This window comes from Carassius auratus, unplaced genomic scaffold (genome assembly GCF_003368295.1).
Source record: "Carassius auratus strain Wakin unplaced genomic scaffold, ASM336829v1 scaf_tig00026096, whole genome shotgun sequence".
Lineage (NCBI taxonomy): Eukaryota > Metazoa > Chordata > Actinopteri > Cypriniformes > Cyprinidae > Carassius > Carassius auratus.
The window spans coordinates 107,420-125,380 of NW_020525486.1; the positions used below are offsets into that span (position 1 = coordinate 107,420).

The 17,961-nt window shown below is 38.5% G+C and overlaps 1 protein-coding gene across 1 annotated transcript; it reads left to right on the plus strand.

Annotated features, from left to right (window-relative positions):
• Nucleotides 1-339: 339 nt before the first annotated feature.
• LOC113078599 (lysine-specific demethylase 2A-like) lies at nt 340-16,555 on the plus strand (the record flags this gene model as incomplete). The annotated part of the gene is made up of 9 exons (XM_026250920.1): nt 340-1,182; nt 14,071-14,209; nt 14,291-14,369; nt 14,502-14,548; nt 14,637-14,815; nt 15,204-15,310; nt 15,529-15,622; nt 16,043-16,196; nt 16,398-16,555. Coding segments are annotated over exons 1-9 (993 nt in total), but the record flags the coding sequence as incomplete, so codon positions are not given.
• Nucleotides 16,556-17,961: the final 1,406 nt, after the last annotated feature.

The following is a 17,961-nucleotide window of genomic DNA, read 5'->3' on the forward strand; positions in this document are numbered from 1 at the left end:
ATTTCAAATATATATTTTAATAATATTGCTCATAAAGATTAAAGCAATTTTGTTGCTGAATTTTAGCTTAAACTGAGTGAATGTGGTACTATTTCATGTTTGATTGGTTGGCAACGCGACATTTTTAGCACATAAAAACCAATCTTTGTGTAGTTGTATTGATCGGCATGCGTCTCCAGCCAATGAGAGCGTGTCTCCTCTGGTCACGTATACTATTATTTGTCACTTAGTACTGCCTCCCAGCAAAGTGACAGCGACACTAACCAATTAGAGCAAAGGCGATGCCGTCGCATGTGTCTGTGATTGGATGCTGAACCAGTAATGGGCGGGGCTTGTTTCGTGGCGTTTTTATGACGATCTGAAAATGGCGGCGAATGATCTACTACATTAACTTTGTCGTGAATTCACACAGTGGAGCTCTCTAAATAATGCTTACGTTCACTTAGAATAGTAAAGTTACTATACGAGTCTAGTCGGAGTGCACATTTTAATGGTAAAAATACACGAGGACTGTTTTAACCGTTGGATTTTCCCCACTGTGAACCCGAGTTTAAGTCTTGTGGAAATATGGTTTTATTTGAAACTTGAATCAGGATTAGCGTATGTTACTCGATAAATATACGCTAATTTCTCGCCTCACTCTGTATGGTTGACTGAAATATTAGACGTTGTACATATAAGCCGTATGTATCAGTAATATCCCATATAGCTTTGTAATTTTTAATATTTTTACGACGACCGTGTTTCTGGTCTAGTTAGCTGGTGCTCGTTCACGAACGTTATCCTCAGCAGCGCTTAGCTCGACAACATAGCTTTCATTGTGGGTTTAATAACCTGCTGTTTTTTTCATGTTAGTGTGAGATTATTATACAATAGTTTTGTAGTATTTAAAAGCACGTTGAAATCGTTAAACACGCTTATGTGCGAACGAACCTGCTGACGAGTTCGTAACTATTTGAAAACGGTGATCTTTTTTAATATGCAGCAAGTTTTCATGTAACGTAGCGTTACTTTGATTAAACGGACACCGTTATAAAGAGACCAACACAGTTGGGGCGGTTGTTTCTAACGCGATAAACTGACAGAAGCGCGTTTCTTGGCTCGCCGCTTGCACAGGCGGGCTGCGCGCGACTCTTCATCCTGACAATGGACGATCTCAAGCCGCGTTACAGCAAGAGACTGGTAAGTGCAGCACAGTGGACACTTGAGAAAAAATAAATGCAGTGTACTATATATTGCATTTTTACATTATATTTAGCTTTAGCTGTTGAAATGTTGGCAGTGTTCACTACGCTGTCATTTGAGTGGGAAAAATAATCTGCAAGGCGTCACTAAAATTACTTTAACGTTTTATTTATTCTGTATCGGTTTGCGCTCAGGTTTAATATTTTCAACAGATGTCTATGTCAGTTAAAGGTTTCTTAAAAACTATGGCAAGTCTGGCACTCTCGTTGAGAGGCTGGCTACAGTAAAGCTAAATATTCAATTATATATATTTTTATTTGGCTGACTCGCAGAAGAACCACGTGACCAGCAAGTGCCAGAAACCACCTGCCGTGACAATTTTATGGTCAAGAAACATCTCCATTGTCACATAATTCCACTAAGCGTTCTTGCAATAAACGGTGGTGAGAGAGAGAGAAACTGGTTGACGCGAATAACTTTGTCTTGCAACCATCTATCAGCCAAACCACCAAATGATTTTTTAAAAATGGTTTAATGTTTTGTTTTTTTTTCTGTGATTTTTAAAATGGTCGTATTTTCTTGATCTAAACTGTTAGGTTTGCTCTATGAACATCCATATATTTTTGTATTAACCTCAACATTAAAGGGGGGGTGAAATGCTCGTTTTCACTCAATATCCTGTTAATCTTGAGTACCTATAGAGTAGTACTGCATCCTTCATAACTCCAAAAAGTCTTTAGTTTTATTATATTCATAAGAGAAAGATAGTCTGTACCGATTTTTCCTGGAAAAACACGGCCGACTGGAGGTGTGATGTGTGGGCGGAGCTAAAGAATCACGAGCGCCAGTAGGCTTTTGCGTTGAGAGCGTTTGGAAGCTGTGACATTACCCAGAGCCGTTGAAAAACATATTTAACGGTTCTGACATTACCTTGAGGAAAAAACCATCATCCAAAATAAACCATGGCTAACAGTCAGATTCAGCTGTTTATTTATGATCCAGAATCAGATCCCGAGGCTGAAACTGAACGAGAGCAGCAGCAGCAACGACTCGCTCCGAGCGGGGCTCGAACCCGGGTCTCCGATGGGAGGCGGACGCACTAACAAGGAGGCAGAGATATTTTAAGCAGTTTTACTCCCCGCCTGCGGTTCCAACACACGATCGTGACCCTTTTTCGTTGGGATTGCATCATCCTTAAGAAATAAATGATACGCAAATCCGTCGTCAAACTGGGCCTTGTTTGTAAAACAAGCATCTTCGAAATGCAGGGAACAAACACAAACACTTGCACAACTCCGTTGATGCTCTGTAAAAATAAACTCCATCCACTGGTCCCTTAATGCTGTTTTTTCTTTGGTAATCTTTGCAGGGTTGTCTTGCCCTGGCAACCAAAAACACTCCTTTTGTGACATTTCGCGACGCTCTCGCTCTGATCAGTGAAGTCTGTTGTGCTCTCATTGCTCTGCTATACGGGAGCGCGCGCTCTTCCGGCAGACGCGCCCTTAGCACCCATATAAGGAAATTCCGCTCCATCTAACGTCACACAGAGCCATACTCAAAAAAAACTTTCCGAAACTTGTGACAAACCGGAAGGAGTATTTTTGGAAAAGAAATACTCCTTCAAACGTACAACTTAATTTTTTAAACTTTGTCCATGTTTAGCATGGGAATCCAACTCTTTAACAGTGTCAAAAAACTCAGTATGCATGAAATAGCATTTCACCCCCCCTTTAACCCAGTGGAAAGCGCAATCAACAGCATTTACCTCACATATGAGACTGTCAAAAAGCCACCAATATCATAATTAGAGCCCGACCGATATGGATTTTTGGGGGCCGATGCCGATATTAACTCGAAAAGAGCCGATTTATAAGCCGATATTTTGATTTTGAAAATAAACTGGATATTAGACCCATTTCCTATAAGCTGCACTTACATAACATTCAATGGCAAAATATCTGCCTGTTCTATGTATGTGGGCTGTATAAACCATTTTCCAGAAGGGATTTATGTAAAAAAAGCCTTAGATTACGGTCTCAATCACTAAACAATTGCACATCAAAAGTATATATTTTTTAACGATCAAAAAACAGTCTGATTTTAAACATTTAACACTTTTACTTTCTTCCAGTTGAAGCTGATTTTAACAGTCTGTGTGTGTACTGTAAATAAATTATAATACTAAAGTTAAAGTTAAAGTATTTGCAGAAGTAGTCCCACACTTTTGCTGCTACATCATTCACCTTTTTCAGCCATCTGTAGGGCAGAAAGAGAGACATAGAAAGAATAAGCATGTGTATTAATAATATCACCATGTATCATTACTCATGTCATCATTAGAATTATAATAATAATAAACAGGGATCTCCTACATAGGCAAAAATGAGAAATATATATATATTTTTTTATTTGTCAAGCAATAGGTATTAACCTCCTTATATTTAACAATATTATTTCAACATTTTCCTGTTATGTCTGTAAAGCTGCTTTGAAACAATATGTAAGAAAAAAAAAGAAAAGAAAAAAGCGCTTGTTCAGCTCACATTTATTTACATGTCCCCTCTGATTTAATCATTTCTGACGCACCTACTGTAGTTACTGTAACTACACTGTATTTGCTCTCACAGACACATTCACAACGGACCCGTATATCTTCTCCTCTTCTCTTCGTGCAGTCTGAATCAAAATGGTTAACGTTAGTGCCATGAACACACCGCTGTCAATTTTGAGAAGAACCACCTTCAAACAAGTTAATAGCAAGCATTTAAGGGGCCTGCTAAAAAGGAAGCTATATTAGCGTTAGAGTAACGTAACCAGCCTGAATTCACCAAATTGTTCCCTGGGCCTGAGGGTAGCCTCTTCTTCCTTGCTTCTCTCTTAATTCTCGTCAGCAGGACTAGCGCTATCGCTCGCTTCTTACAACGGGACAGATACATGTTTGCTGCTGACCGAAAAGAGGAACAACAGACTATGAAAGAGCTCCCGCTAAAAGTTTTTAAAACTCCGCCTACGGCATAGCGCAGAGCAGGGCAAATCGCGTTGTATCTGAAGGGCAACGCTAAACCCAGCGGCCAAGCGCTGTGCATACCGCGTCCTGTGTGAAAGGCCCATTACGCGGTCATTATGTGGGAAACACACCGCAATAGAATAAGCACTAAACGCTAACTTTATAGTTCGACCTCTTATTAACGTTCGCGCTCTTCCACTGATAAACATGGTATTAGCTTTGTGGCTAATCTAATATAGCAATGCATTAGCGGCTGTAAGTGATGTTACAGAATATTTAGAAGTGATAATGATAGGACCGTTAACTAGAACTACCACACCGTTTTTATATACAGTGTATGAACTAAATCTACAATCATTTCACATGACGAACGACAGACTCACCTGGGTGGCTTGGCTGATCGCTTTCTTCTTTGTGGATTTCTGGCGCTGTTGCAACTCTGGAGCTGCAGACCGCCCTCTGGTGGGCAAACTATGCAACACTCATAACATGAGTGAAGAATATGAGACTGTTTCTCATGTTTCATCGGCCGTTATAAACGCCGATGCCGATTTAAATGCAATTAGCTCATATCGGCCGATAATATCGGCCGGCCGATATATCGGTCGGGCTCTAATCATAATGTTAAATTCATATTTAGTCAAATGTAATATTTATACATGTGCTTAAATAATACTATAATTACATATGAGTCTTGTCAAGTTGCATTTTAAAACACTTGCATTTTTTTTTCACTCTTAAATCCCAAAAAAACATTATTAATTGACAACTTGATGTGTAAAAAAAAAAATGCTGAATATTAATTGCTGACAAGTTTACTTGTGCATGCAGTAAAATAATTCATGTGTGATTGTTTTAAGAGTGGCTCTGATGTTTAAAGTTGCTTTTAGAGAATTAGTAGCAGGTAGTTAGAAGATCGAGGGATGCAAAACTATTGTGATTAACCTATTATTTTGAAGGGATTACATACTATATGTGTATGTATTGTGTATATTTATTATGGAGCCTATATATAAATACACACACATTTAAGAATTAGTTCACTTCCGAATGAAAATTTCCTGATAATTTACTCACCCCCATGTCATCCAATATGTTTACATTCTTCAGTCGAAAATAAATTAAATGGTTCATATGACGTTTCTAAAAAGAAAATTGTGTATTTGGTGTAATGCAATGCGTTTATGTGGATTAAGTCTCCAAAAACACATTATTTTCCACATAATATCCATTATTGTTGCTCCTTTTTGCCCCATCTTTACGAAATGCGTAAATTTTTACAAAGCTCATCATTCTGAAAAGCAAGAATGCGTGTGACGAAAATGTTATGCCCCTTGCCATACTGTGATGCTGTGTCCTGGCCGCTGCCGGCACGACGAGACAATACCAATAAAATCCATTAGAAACTAGGCATTTGTTGCATCCAGTCGAGACATAATTACTGATTATAATGACTTGTACTGTGTGTGTGTTTTTTTTTTTTTTTTTTTTTTTGTATCGCGCCGCGTAAACATAAAACCATGTCTGCATTTGTCATTGGAGAAATTACAAACAAAAGTGCTACTCTACACTGCTCAAAACTCTAGTTTGAATCGTCAGTGGCAAATTCTTTAAATAGTAGGGATGCACCGGTTGACCGGCCATAAATCGGAACCGGATGGTTTTGGCTTTAAATACACGATCGCCAATCGGCTGGTTTTTCCGGAAGTGCGCCCATGTGCACAGACTACATTGTTATCATTCGCTATGTCAATTGTGTGGAAGTATTTCGAAATCTGTGCACAGGACATGGGCAGCCGTTCAGCACTGGGAGTGCAGAGATACACGTCTGAGGCACAGATAGCAGGGAGCAAACAGCCGTTGTTGTACTAGCCCACAAATAAGAGAGCCCCTTTCCTGCGCTCACTGAAGCTGCTTGAGCTTACCTCTCCACGCCCTGCACACACGTAGACAGTGAAGAGATGTTCAGCTCAACTTCTCACATGTTGGATGAGAAACGAAACGGACTAAACAAAACAGAATTTTTTTTTTTTTTTTTTAGAACTTGCATACACGTTTGAAAAGCAAGTAAATGTCAGTTCTGCATTAGGATGATTTTTTTTATCTTACCTTAAAATTACATTGACTTAATTTGATTTAAAAATCACCTGCTGTAGCACACTGAAAAAAGTTTCATTCATCCAATTAAAAAAATTTAGGGTAATGATTCACATCTATATATTTTTTTTTACTTGGTTATTTATTTTTCATTGGCTCAAGTAAAAAAATATAGATGTGAATCATTACCCAATTTTTTTTAATTGCATGAATTAAACACTTTGCATCTTTGTTTTATTCACACCAACATTATTTGATTTTAAAATTTTGGAATAATGTATTTATATAACATACTTTTAGACCCTTTTTTAAATTTAAAACCAAATTTAAAAACTTAAACAAATACTGAATGCTGATTAAGAAACCTCTTATTGAATGTGTGTTGATTGTGTTGTTTGGACTGTAGAACTATGAAGTTGTTGCCTTTTAATTTCACATGATTACAGTTAATCTTTTAATTTAAGGCCAGTTCTATGTATTTTCAACCCAATTAAAAAAAAAAGCTAAATGCTGATGTCTGTACCATCTATGTTTGTGTTGAATGTAGGTTACTTACTGTGCAGTTACTGCTGTTAATTTCAGATGGTGACTGTTGTTTTTAATAGCCAAAAGCCAGTTTGACCTATTGAATACAAAATAAACATCTTGTTTATGTACACTTTCCTTCTTTCTTGATTGTTGCGTAAAGATAAAAAAGAGAAAAGTAATCGGTATTGGAATCGGCCAGTTTGCTTGTAATAAAAATCTATCAGAATTGGCCATGAAAAATCATGATCGTGCATCCCTATTAATTAGCCTATTAAAAAAAAATAATGTTCTTGCAGGCTGTGAGTCAGAAGCGCCAGACTGTTCTTGCAAAGTTGGAACTGCCCCACTTTATAGATACAGCCTTTGTGTGTAGATGGCATTGTAGGCTACTTTTCCAGGTTAAGGAAACAGTCCTCCATAAAATGCGCTGCACACATCTGAATATTTGGATTTAAATGTTCTGGAACATTGTAAATACAACTTAACCACTGATTTACTTTTTTTGTTTTTGTTGTTGTGTCCTCTTTTGGATAGCCAAACAAAGTAGCTTCACTTTCACAACTAAACACACTGTCACACATGGCGGTGGTGATGCATTTTTGGAGGGCGTATTCAAGTCTTAACTTTGATGATTTAATGTCTGTTTGGGTTTGAGACTTTTGTCTTTGTAACTAGGGAATTTCCCCTATGCACGAACAGCTTGTAACACTCCAAAGAGTAAGGAAAATTTGAAATTGCATCATATGACACCTTTAAAGATTTTTGATGGAAAGCATTCCAGGATTATTCTCCTTAGAGTGAACTCAACGGCTACCAAACGGTTGAAGGTCAAAATTACAGTTACCATGCAGCTTCAAAGCCTCTACACGATAATAGATGAGGAATAAAGGCCAAAGTATACTTTGGCAGTTCACGTCCATGCAGCGTCTGCATTACAACTTTTTTGGCATCAGAAGGGCTCGCAGACAGTCACACATCCTGAGACTCAAGCCTGCGACCTTGGGTTACAAGTCCAACTCACTAACCTTTAGGCCACGGTTGCCACCAAAAAAGTCACGTGATGTAGTTGGAAGTGCAGACTGCGTTTACAAGTCAAACGTGTAAAGACTGTCAAATGCAGTTTACAAAAAATGTGAATATTAGAATCCGAATTGGCTTTATTGCCAGGCATGTTTACAAACAAGGAATTTTTTCATGACCGAAGCTTCTGCAGTGCATCAGAATGACAGCAACAGAACAAAAACACAGATAAAAAATAAAATAAAATAAAAAATAGAGCAAGTAAAAAAGGAATAACAATATACCAATTTACAATTGTATGTGCAGGTATATTATGTGTAGACTAAGTGTAGATGAGGCGTGTGTGTGTTGGATAAATAACTAGGTGTATAAATAGTGTTGTGTGTTCCAGAGTTATTGTCAAGTGTTCAAGACATGGATTCCTGAAACTGCTTCTGTGTCTGCTCATTCTGGTTCTCAGAGCTCTGTAGCGTCGTTGAACTGTAACTGTTCAAAGAGGGAGTGTGCTTGATGTGAAGGGTCCAGAGGGATTTTGCCAGCCCCTTTGCTCACTCTGGAAAAGTGCAGTTCTTTTGAGAGAAAGGAAGGTTGTATGTGTCATTGAACATACAACAACTTCTGAATGTTCCTCCTCCAAATTAAGGAAACATTTAAGATTTTATGCAAAATATTTATTTGTATAATAATAAATATATATATTTTTAATGTGTATTTATATATACATAATAAATATACACAGTAGGGGTGTCGAAATTAATCGTTGCATCATGATGCGATTGTGGCCTATTCTGCATCAGAAAATACCTTACTTAATGAACCGTTATTTTATTACCTTTGAGCGATTTCTATCTATCTGCTAGAGGTAGCACAGACTAATCGACTAGTCAACTTCAATGCTCTGCTATGATGCTTTAAGCTTGATGTTGACTAGTTGCTGGTCCTATAGAGGGCTCAACAGGATAATAAATATTTGAAGGACTTGCACATTTATGCTCCGTTTCCTAACAGTAGATGATAAATGTATACTCCGAAAGCTCCACAAGTCATGTGTGATTTTTATTTATTTTTTATTATTATTACTGGATGCTCAAAATTAAATGGGAGAATGCACATTCTAAACAGCTTATTGTACAGGTAAGTTAATCACCGTTCTAATCGAATGCGCTGCTGCACTGTAATGCACACACACATAGACTACAGACAGTAGCTCATGCGCAGATCACGCGTGGACAGAATCATTCAGCGAGGAAATGTAGTCAACACTGTTCTGTGATTTCTCAATAAAATAGCATCGAAACTGAAAAGTTCAAGCGTATTTTTCTTAACTAAATCCCACAGCGTCACTACTTCTACATTAATATTCTGAATAACAGATTCATTGAATAATTAAGTAAATATAATTACTTGCCTATAATTACCTTTGCAAATAAATCTCATTGCTCTCTGCTGTCTTTACTGACAACATCTTTACCTTTGTTTGCCACCATAGCTTCTCTAAGGGTAGGGGTGAGTGGGGGACTGCACCGCTAGATGGCACTAAAATTTACACACTGCACCTTTAAAAATGCGCTTTCCATATTTTTAAATCCGAGCTTGGTTTTTTCCCGCATGCTTCATTGCACAGAATATGCGCTGTGAGACACGTGTGCATTGCCTGACAGTGCTTCCTTTTGCTGTTATCTTAGTCTTTTAGAAATGCTTTCATTTCTAAACTCATGTACTGACAGACTTTCATGTGTGCCTTCAGTTTGTTTGTCCTGAAGCTCGCAGCTGCTTTTATGATTTTTATGATACGAAATTGATGTAAACACAATCAGTTTTCAGAACAGGACAAAACATCTGATAAGTGGAAATGGATCTGTGCATTAGTGTGAATGCAGTCTGTTATAGCTTCCAGGGTCTATGATCTCATCAGTAATAATCAAATGGCAATAATGCTGAGAAAAAAGAAAACCCCATAACTATGACTTTCGATACTTAAAGCACTCCCGAATACTGAATGTGCATTTTGTTTAACTTGTAATTGCCCTCCACATATAGTATAAATATAAACCTTCATTTTGAATGTGATTTATTTGCAATTAATCCTTTTGCAGCCCTAAAAAGATTTGTTTTGCTGTCTATAGATAAGAATTTTTCATCCGTGATGTTAGGGTGGTTTGAAATCATAATGTTTGTTGGATTGTAACAATTGTCTTCTGAAGAACAGGACAGTGATTGAAAGTAAGGAAGATTGGATAGATTGTTGTGTGCAGACTGTTTTTGTAGAGGCTGGGGCTGAATGATTAGATTGGTTTAGCAGACCATGTGATCAGACATGCGGAAACGGGGTGTGGGAGGGGGCACTGCAGAGGCGAAAGGATGACAGAGGAGAACAGTCGGCAGATTTTCTCATTTTGAAAGAAATGCAGGGATGGAGAACGGGCAGGATATCCTTACACTTGTCGACGGGGGAATGTTGTTGATGAGACGCAGAGGCAGGAAAAGGAAAAACCAGCAGAGGGATGAAGATGTGACACTGAAGGTGCGAGGTGTGTAGTGTCTTATTGCCCTCCACAAGGGCTTCCTCTTAGCGCACTGCAGTCTAGGGCCTCCCTGAGAGAGATGGTTGTCAAATGCTAGGGAATAACGAGTGCATGGAAGGTTTTCATTCTGCCATCAGTTGTATTGTCCTTTTTTTTTTTTTTTTTTTTTTTTTTTTTTTTTTTTTTATAAATACTCCATCCTAATTCATCCCCCTCCTGTGTTCGCATACTGTGCTACATTATTGGTGTCAAATTTCCAACTCTTTCACCTTTTGTGAAAGAGTTGGAAAGATGCAATGATGCCGTATCAGATGCAGGGATTGCGCACAGGCCCAGAGGAGGTAAAAAAAAAAAACTGCAGCGTTGTTAGCTAGGGATGGGCACAAGCCCCTAAATACTTAGCTATGTAAATGCTGATTAAGTTCATAATAAATGTATCTTCAAAAATATCTCTTTTTAATATTGTGTTTACAGTTGCGTTTTGGGTGCTTCTTTGTTGTCTGATTGGTTAAGAATAGGAACATGGTGTACATGGTGACTGAGTTTGTGACCGCAATCGCTTTAGATCGACGCACACACAAAGGCATGTTCTTGCATTCAGAAACAACTGGGCAAAACACAGTTAATGTATTGGAACAGAACACAGGTCCTGAAACACATTTTAAACTAGTGCAATTCTAAGTTGTTGAATAAAGAGTTATGAGACCAATATTCGTTTGGTGTGTTTGGGCTATTGTCTGGTAATGTGAAGGTTTTTGTGTGCATGCTCATAGAGGTGTGCACAGTTTGATCAGTTATCTTTTTAATGGGTTTGTTGTAAATTCTCTATGATACTGCACAGTCATACCCAATTCATTTCTTTTTTTTCTTTTTTTTTTTGGCTCTGTCATTGAGAGGGTGAAACAGCAGTGCTTTAAGGAAGCATGTGATTGGCTGTTCCACGTCTCCATGGAGACATTGGGGGCAGAGGCAAGGGCGAGCAGAGGAGGGTCTTTTTGTTGTGTGTGTGTGTGTGTGTGTTACTGACCTGCTCTCAGTGAGCTGCATCTCAGAATCATTAACATTGCAAACAAGATTGGTAAGCATAGGAATGAATTAATTTTTTTTTTTTGGTAGCAGAAATTCTGTCCATACAGTTAATTGGGCTGGACCAGAATATTTGAACATTCGTTCGGTGTGTTGGGATTGGATTTTAAAATGAGATTCAAATATTCTTTTCTTTCTTTTTTTTCGAACACCTGGCATCCCCCGCAAAACTGTTCCCATTTGCTCTTGAATATGAATTGCACATGAGTGAACGTCATGATCCAGTTCATCTGGAAGAGAAGACAAAGATGACAAAGAAGACCTCAGCTGTGTGGGAGCACTTTAAATTGAGTGAGGACAAGACAAAGGCAGTGTGCCAAATATGCGATTTGAAGCTGGCCTACACAACAGCACAAGTAGTAGGCTACTCCTAAAGTATATTGTTGGTGTAAAAAATTTAATTTGAAAGGCTGCTTTTATTCGCCTTATTATCAGTAATTTTACACATGAGAAACTTGCACTTCATTTGGAAAATACTTGTGAATATGGCAGTCATAAAAGAAAATGTACTGTAGCCCAGCTTAAAGCGTTAGGTTTAAAGGAAAATGGCCCTTTTAGTGACCAAAGTGATGTGACATTCAGCCAAGTATGGTGACCCATACTCAAAATTCATACTCAAAGTGCACACACACAGAGCAGTGAACACACACACACACACACTGTGAACACACACCCCGAGCAGTGGGCAGCCATTTATGCTGCGGCACCCGGGGAGCAGCTGGGGGTTCGGTGCTTAAGGGCACTTAAGTCGTGGTATTGCTAGCCTGAGTTTCGAACCCACAACCCTAGGGTTAGGAGTCACACACTCTAACCACTAGGCCACGACTGTTTGGTGAAAGTGAAGTGACATTCAGCCAAGTATGGTGACCCCTACTCAGAATTTGTGCTCTGCATTTAACCCATCCGAAATGCACACACACAGAGCAGTGAACACACACACACACACACACTGTGAGCACACATCCGGAGCAGTGGGCAGCCATTTATGCTGCGGCTGTCGGGGAGCAGTTGGGGGTTCGGTGCCTTGCTCAAGGGCACCTAAGTCGTGGTATTGAAGATGGAGAGAGAACTGTACATGCACTCCCCCCACCCACAATTCCGTCCGGCCCGAGACTAGAACCCACAACCCTTCGATTGGGAGTCCAACCCTCTAACCATTAGGCCACGACTTCCCTTTTGCTTGTAATAAAGATTTAGGTGCAAAAGAAAAGAAAGTAGAGCTGACTTTTGTCTTTGTTGTTTTTGTTGTTTGGTTGTCTTTGGTAAGTTTTAATTTAGAATGTTTGAGATTTATGTAAGAAAAGTAGGTTAAATGTTTTGCTTTAGCTTTAAACGATTGAACAGTTGTATTACTGTATTGTGTAAAAAAGAATCACAATGTTGAAAAAGCATTTTAAGTTACAATGTTTGAATTAAAAAAAAAGATAAATGTTGTTTGTGGTAAACGGCCACAGATCAGTAGCAGACTCCTGTGTAAAAGTACAGGCTGTGCTGCTCCTGTACCATACATGGACTACATACTCACTACAAACAAGAGTGGGACCCTCCTACATACTCACTGCAAACAAGAGTGGGACCCTCACATGCAGCTCACAAAATCAGGCTTGTGCTGTGTAAGCTATTGTGCAACAATTACACGGTTGTGTAAAAAAAAAAAAATTCCAGTGCATGATCAAACATTTAGCTCTGATAAATATGTATTTTAGAAAAAAATCACAATAGGACTACATCTTAACTATTAGCTATTAAAGGGGTCATATGACGTTGCTAAAAATATCATTTTGTGTATTTGTTTTAATGCAATGAGTTTATGTAGTTTAAGCTAAAAAAAAAAAAACACGTTATTATTTAATGTTATTATTTAATGTACATTTATTGTTTCTCCTCTATGCCCTGCTTTTCTGAAATGCGTAGATTTTTTTTTAAATAAAGCTCATCGTTCTGAAAAGTGAGGTGTGCTCTGATTGGCCAGCTATCCAGTGCATTGTGATTGGCTGAATTCCTCAAGCGTGTGACGGAAATGTTACGCCCCATACGGTGATGCCGTGTGTCCCGGCGCGACAAGACAAAAACAAAAAAACATGCACCAAGAGCTCGTCACACTTCAAAAAGAAAGGAAACAGAACAGTACTGTATGTGTTGCAGAAGTCATCATTAATCATCTATACTGCAGTGGCATTTTTGAAAGTATCACTTCTTGTCATTATATAAAATATAACATTTCTCATATACATTTGTCTTATCATACCATCATCATTACCAGCAACTCCTCTGTGTTTTGATGTTAAACTGAAAAAAGAATATCACCATTAGTAGTTTTCTGCTGGAACCCTATGAGCAGTTCTTCTCCAAGGCTCTTAACAGTGAATCCTTGTACATTAGCTGGATTTGGATGTCTTATTAATAGTTGGTATGTGTGGGCTAGTGATCATGATGGGGGAGTTTTTACTGTATGTGTGAGAGTGTAGGTGTATGTTCAAATAACCCAACAAGTTGAAGCTGTGGTAGTTATACAAACATTTGTTCAGCATTAAGGAGACGATGAGGAGTGTATGCAGAAAAATAGTCTTGCTTTGGCATCTGTTTTTCATGGTCTCATTCTCTCACCCTCTCATCCTACAGCGGTCTGGCACACGGCGGCGTTACCAAGACGATGGCATTTCCGACGACGAAATCGATGGAAAGAGGACTTTCGATCTGGAGGAGAAGCTTCACAACAGCCGCTTCAACTCGGACAGAATCAAACGCATGGAGGGCAAAGGTGAGAGAGATGCAGCTCATTATGGAACTCCTCAATGATCTTAATGTAGAGTGTCATTTTAACACTACTTGTTTTTTTTAGACCTCACATATGAGTACATTCAGAGATGTGGACTCCGGGACCCCATCATTTTTGAGAGACCTGATGGACTTGGCATGAAGTAAGAGATTGTCCTTTTTTATATATATATATATATATATATATATATAATTTTTTTTTCTTTACACATTTCAGAATGTTTAGAAAGTTTAACATTTAAATTTAATCTAATATTGAAATATTTCCTTTTTAGAATGCCAGATCCAGACTTCAGTGTAAATGATGTGAAGTTGTTTGTAGGTAAGTGTTTTTTGCTGTCGGATATTATGATGAATTTCATGTTGACTAGCATCAGTGGTGCTTCAGTATGTCGTCTTTCTGTTTACAGGAAGTCGGCGTATGATTGACGTGATGGATGTGGCTACTCAGAAGGGGACGGAGATGTCAATGGCGCAATGGAGACGCTACTATGAGACTCCTCCCTCTCAGAGAGAGAAACTTTATAATGTTATCAGCCTTGAATTTAGCCACACTAAACTAGAGAGCCTTGTCAAAAGACCTGCCACGGTAGGTACCTTAATGCTTAAAGGGATAGTTCACCCAGAAATTAAAGACCTTTAAGACCTTCATTCATATTCGGAACACGATTTAAGATATTTTTGATGAAATCTGACAGCTTTCTGACCCTGCATAGACAGAAATACAATTGATACAATAAAGGCCCAGAAAGGTTGTCAAATAATCCATGTGAAATCGATGGTTCAACTTCAATTTTATGAAGCTACGAGATTACTTCTGTGTCAGTCAATGTAGGTCTTACAGGTTTGGAACAACATGAGGGGAGTAATTAATGACAGAACTTTCATTTTTGATCAAACTATCCCTTTAAAACACACCAAAAAAATACTTCTATTTAGATCACTCTGTGATTGAATTTTTTTCCATGTCATTACAGGTGGACATGATTGACTGGGTGGACAACATGTGGCCACGACACTTAAAAGAAAGACAAAGAGATTCTACAAACACTATCACGGAGATGCAATACCCCAAAGTGCAGAAGTGAGCATATATTAGATCCTTAAATATAGTTTGCATTAATGAAAGCTTGGTCTTATTTTACATCTTGAAGGCTGTAAAACAAAGGATTTGTTCAACGGGAAGTAAGTCTGCTGCTTTATGTTCATGTCCCATTTCTCACACAGCCCTCTTTGTTCATTCTTGTTATTCAACAAAACTGTAATTTTCTCCTATTTTATATTGGCCTGTTCTGTTTCCAGGTACTGCCTAATGAGTGTGCAGGGCTGTTACACAGATTTCCACATAGACTTTGGAGGCACATCTGTGTGGTACCACATACTGTGGGGCTGCAAGGTCAGAGAACACTGTATAGATACACTACTGTTCAAAAGTTTAGAGTGTCTTAAGCTTACCAAGGCTGTTTATTTTATAAAATAAATACAGTAATATTGTGAAATATATTACGATGTAAAATACTGTTTTCTATTTGGGTATGTTTAGAATGTCATTTCTTGATGGCAAGGCTGAATTTACAGCACCCAAGACTTGGAAGTATTTGACACCTTTGATCAATGTGTTGATAATTTCTTAAAATTCTTTGAACACCAGTCCTTTGAGCAGTAGTATACATAATAAAATCATGCTTACTCGTATTTAGCATAGACATGAACTCACTGATAATGCCATGTGTCTTTAGTATAACTAGTTTGCTGTCAAAACACCCAGAAAGGGTTTTTGGCTTAGGTGTGCCTGATTTGGATGTGTCTGCTACAGGTGTTTTGGTTAATCCCACCCACGCCACAAAACCTGGAGCTTTATGAGAACTGGGTCTTGTCAGGGAAACAAGGCGACATCTTCCTTGGTGACAAGGCCACTGATTGCCAGAGGATTGAGCTCAAGCAGGGTTACACATTCATTATTCCATCAGGTGAGCACATGCAGGCACATTTGTATACATAAATACTTGACTGTTATATTGTGCATATTTATTTAGTATGGCTTAGATTACCATGCGTTTTCAATGGTTTTAGTTTTGAATAAGTTTGAACTTTCTTAAATGGCTTGTTTCAAATGATCCTTATTAAAACCTTTTTTAATTATTACTTTATTTTTTTTATTTTTATATTAGGTTGGATCCATGCAGTGTATACTCCAGTAGACACACTTGTGTTTGGTGGGAACTTTCTACATAGTTTCAACATCCACATGCAACTGCACATCTCCAGCATTGAGGACAGGACACGGGTAAGTCCAGCATTTTCTGCAACCACCATTTTCTTGTATAACGTAACTAGAGCCTGACCAATATATCGTTTGCCAAGAATAATTGTCTGATATGAGTAGAGCTGAAACAACGAATCGATTTAATCGATTAAACATCGATTATTAAAATAGTTGTCAACTAATTTAGTAAATCGATTCGTCGCTAAATAAATTTGTATTTGCCATAAGCGGCTCATTTCGTGCATATTTCAAATCTGCGGTGACCAAAGTGTGGCAGTAATGAGCCACCGGAGGTTTTACTCAGCCAGTACAGCAGGTGAAGTAGCGAATAGCCAATAGCTGGCCTCGTTTTATGTCACGTGCTTCCCGAACAGCGTCTCTGCAGCATTCAGCGGGAAGTGGGAGTACTTTACTTTGAGCCTTTAAAATGAAGAGTAACCTGTAAACTCTGCACTACTGAACTGTTTAAGGGGCCGTTCACATATCGTGTCTTTTGCGTGCTCAAGTTCGTTATTTCCTATGTAGGCGCGCAGTATGCACTCTCATAATGGAAGCGAGGCATTCGCAACACGCACGCGGTGCGATGCGCCCGTTTTTCCAGACGCGTCCACACCGCATCCATTTATCCTTTGCTGAAATTTCCGGGTCTTCATGGAGAGGGCACGTCATGGAGAGAGCACGTCATGGTTGCTTTAGCAAAGCAGACGCCTCAGGGGGCGCTTCTGCCCGAGCGCTTTGGAAAGAAGGAGAAAGCGGCGCGACTAGCTGTTTTCCACGCGTTTTTAGGTGCGATATGTGAACGGCCCATAAGAATTTTATTTGTGCAGATTCTCCAGTACAAGGTTGTTTGCAAATGTTTAGTCTCAAAAAGCTGATAACATTGCTTTTAAACAGTTAACATTTAAAGCTTTACAAAAATGTTATGTGATCAGTTTGTCGTTTACCAGTTTCATAATTCAGACTTGCAGCCTAATTATGACTGAATGAGAGAGGTAAATGCACTTCTTTTCACTGCTCTTTTTCACACAGCAGGTTTTTTGTGTGTGTCCCATTTTTTTTTTTTCTGGACAACCCTTCTGATGGATTTTACTTTAAATTGTGAGTTCCATTCAGGTTTCATGCCATTGGCACTTTTTTTCGAAGGATTGTTTACAATTTCACAGCATAAGCTATAAAGCTTTTTCCCAGTAAATAATAAAATACAATGCACTGCAATTTTTATTCTGTTTTAATCCTTATACTTCGTGAACATATGTTCTCAAAGATTCCTTAAGCTTTGTTTGGGATGTTAAACTACTTTAGGAGCTCTAAGGACTGCCATGGTGAAAACAATATTTGAAATCTCCTTGTGAATTTTGCTAGAGTATGGGTCAGTGTTTTGAATTGCAGAAGAGTTCGACAAAGGATTACTAACATAAAACAACTCCAGGTATATTTTTTGATGAGGATATGAACAATGCAAAATGGTT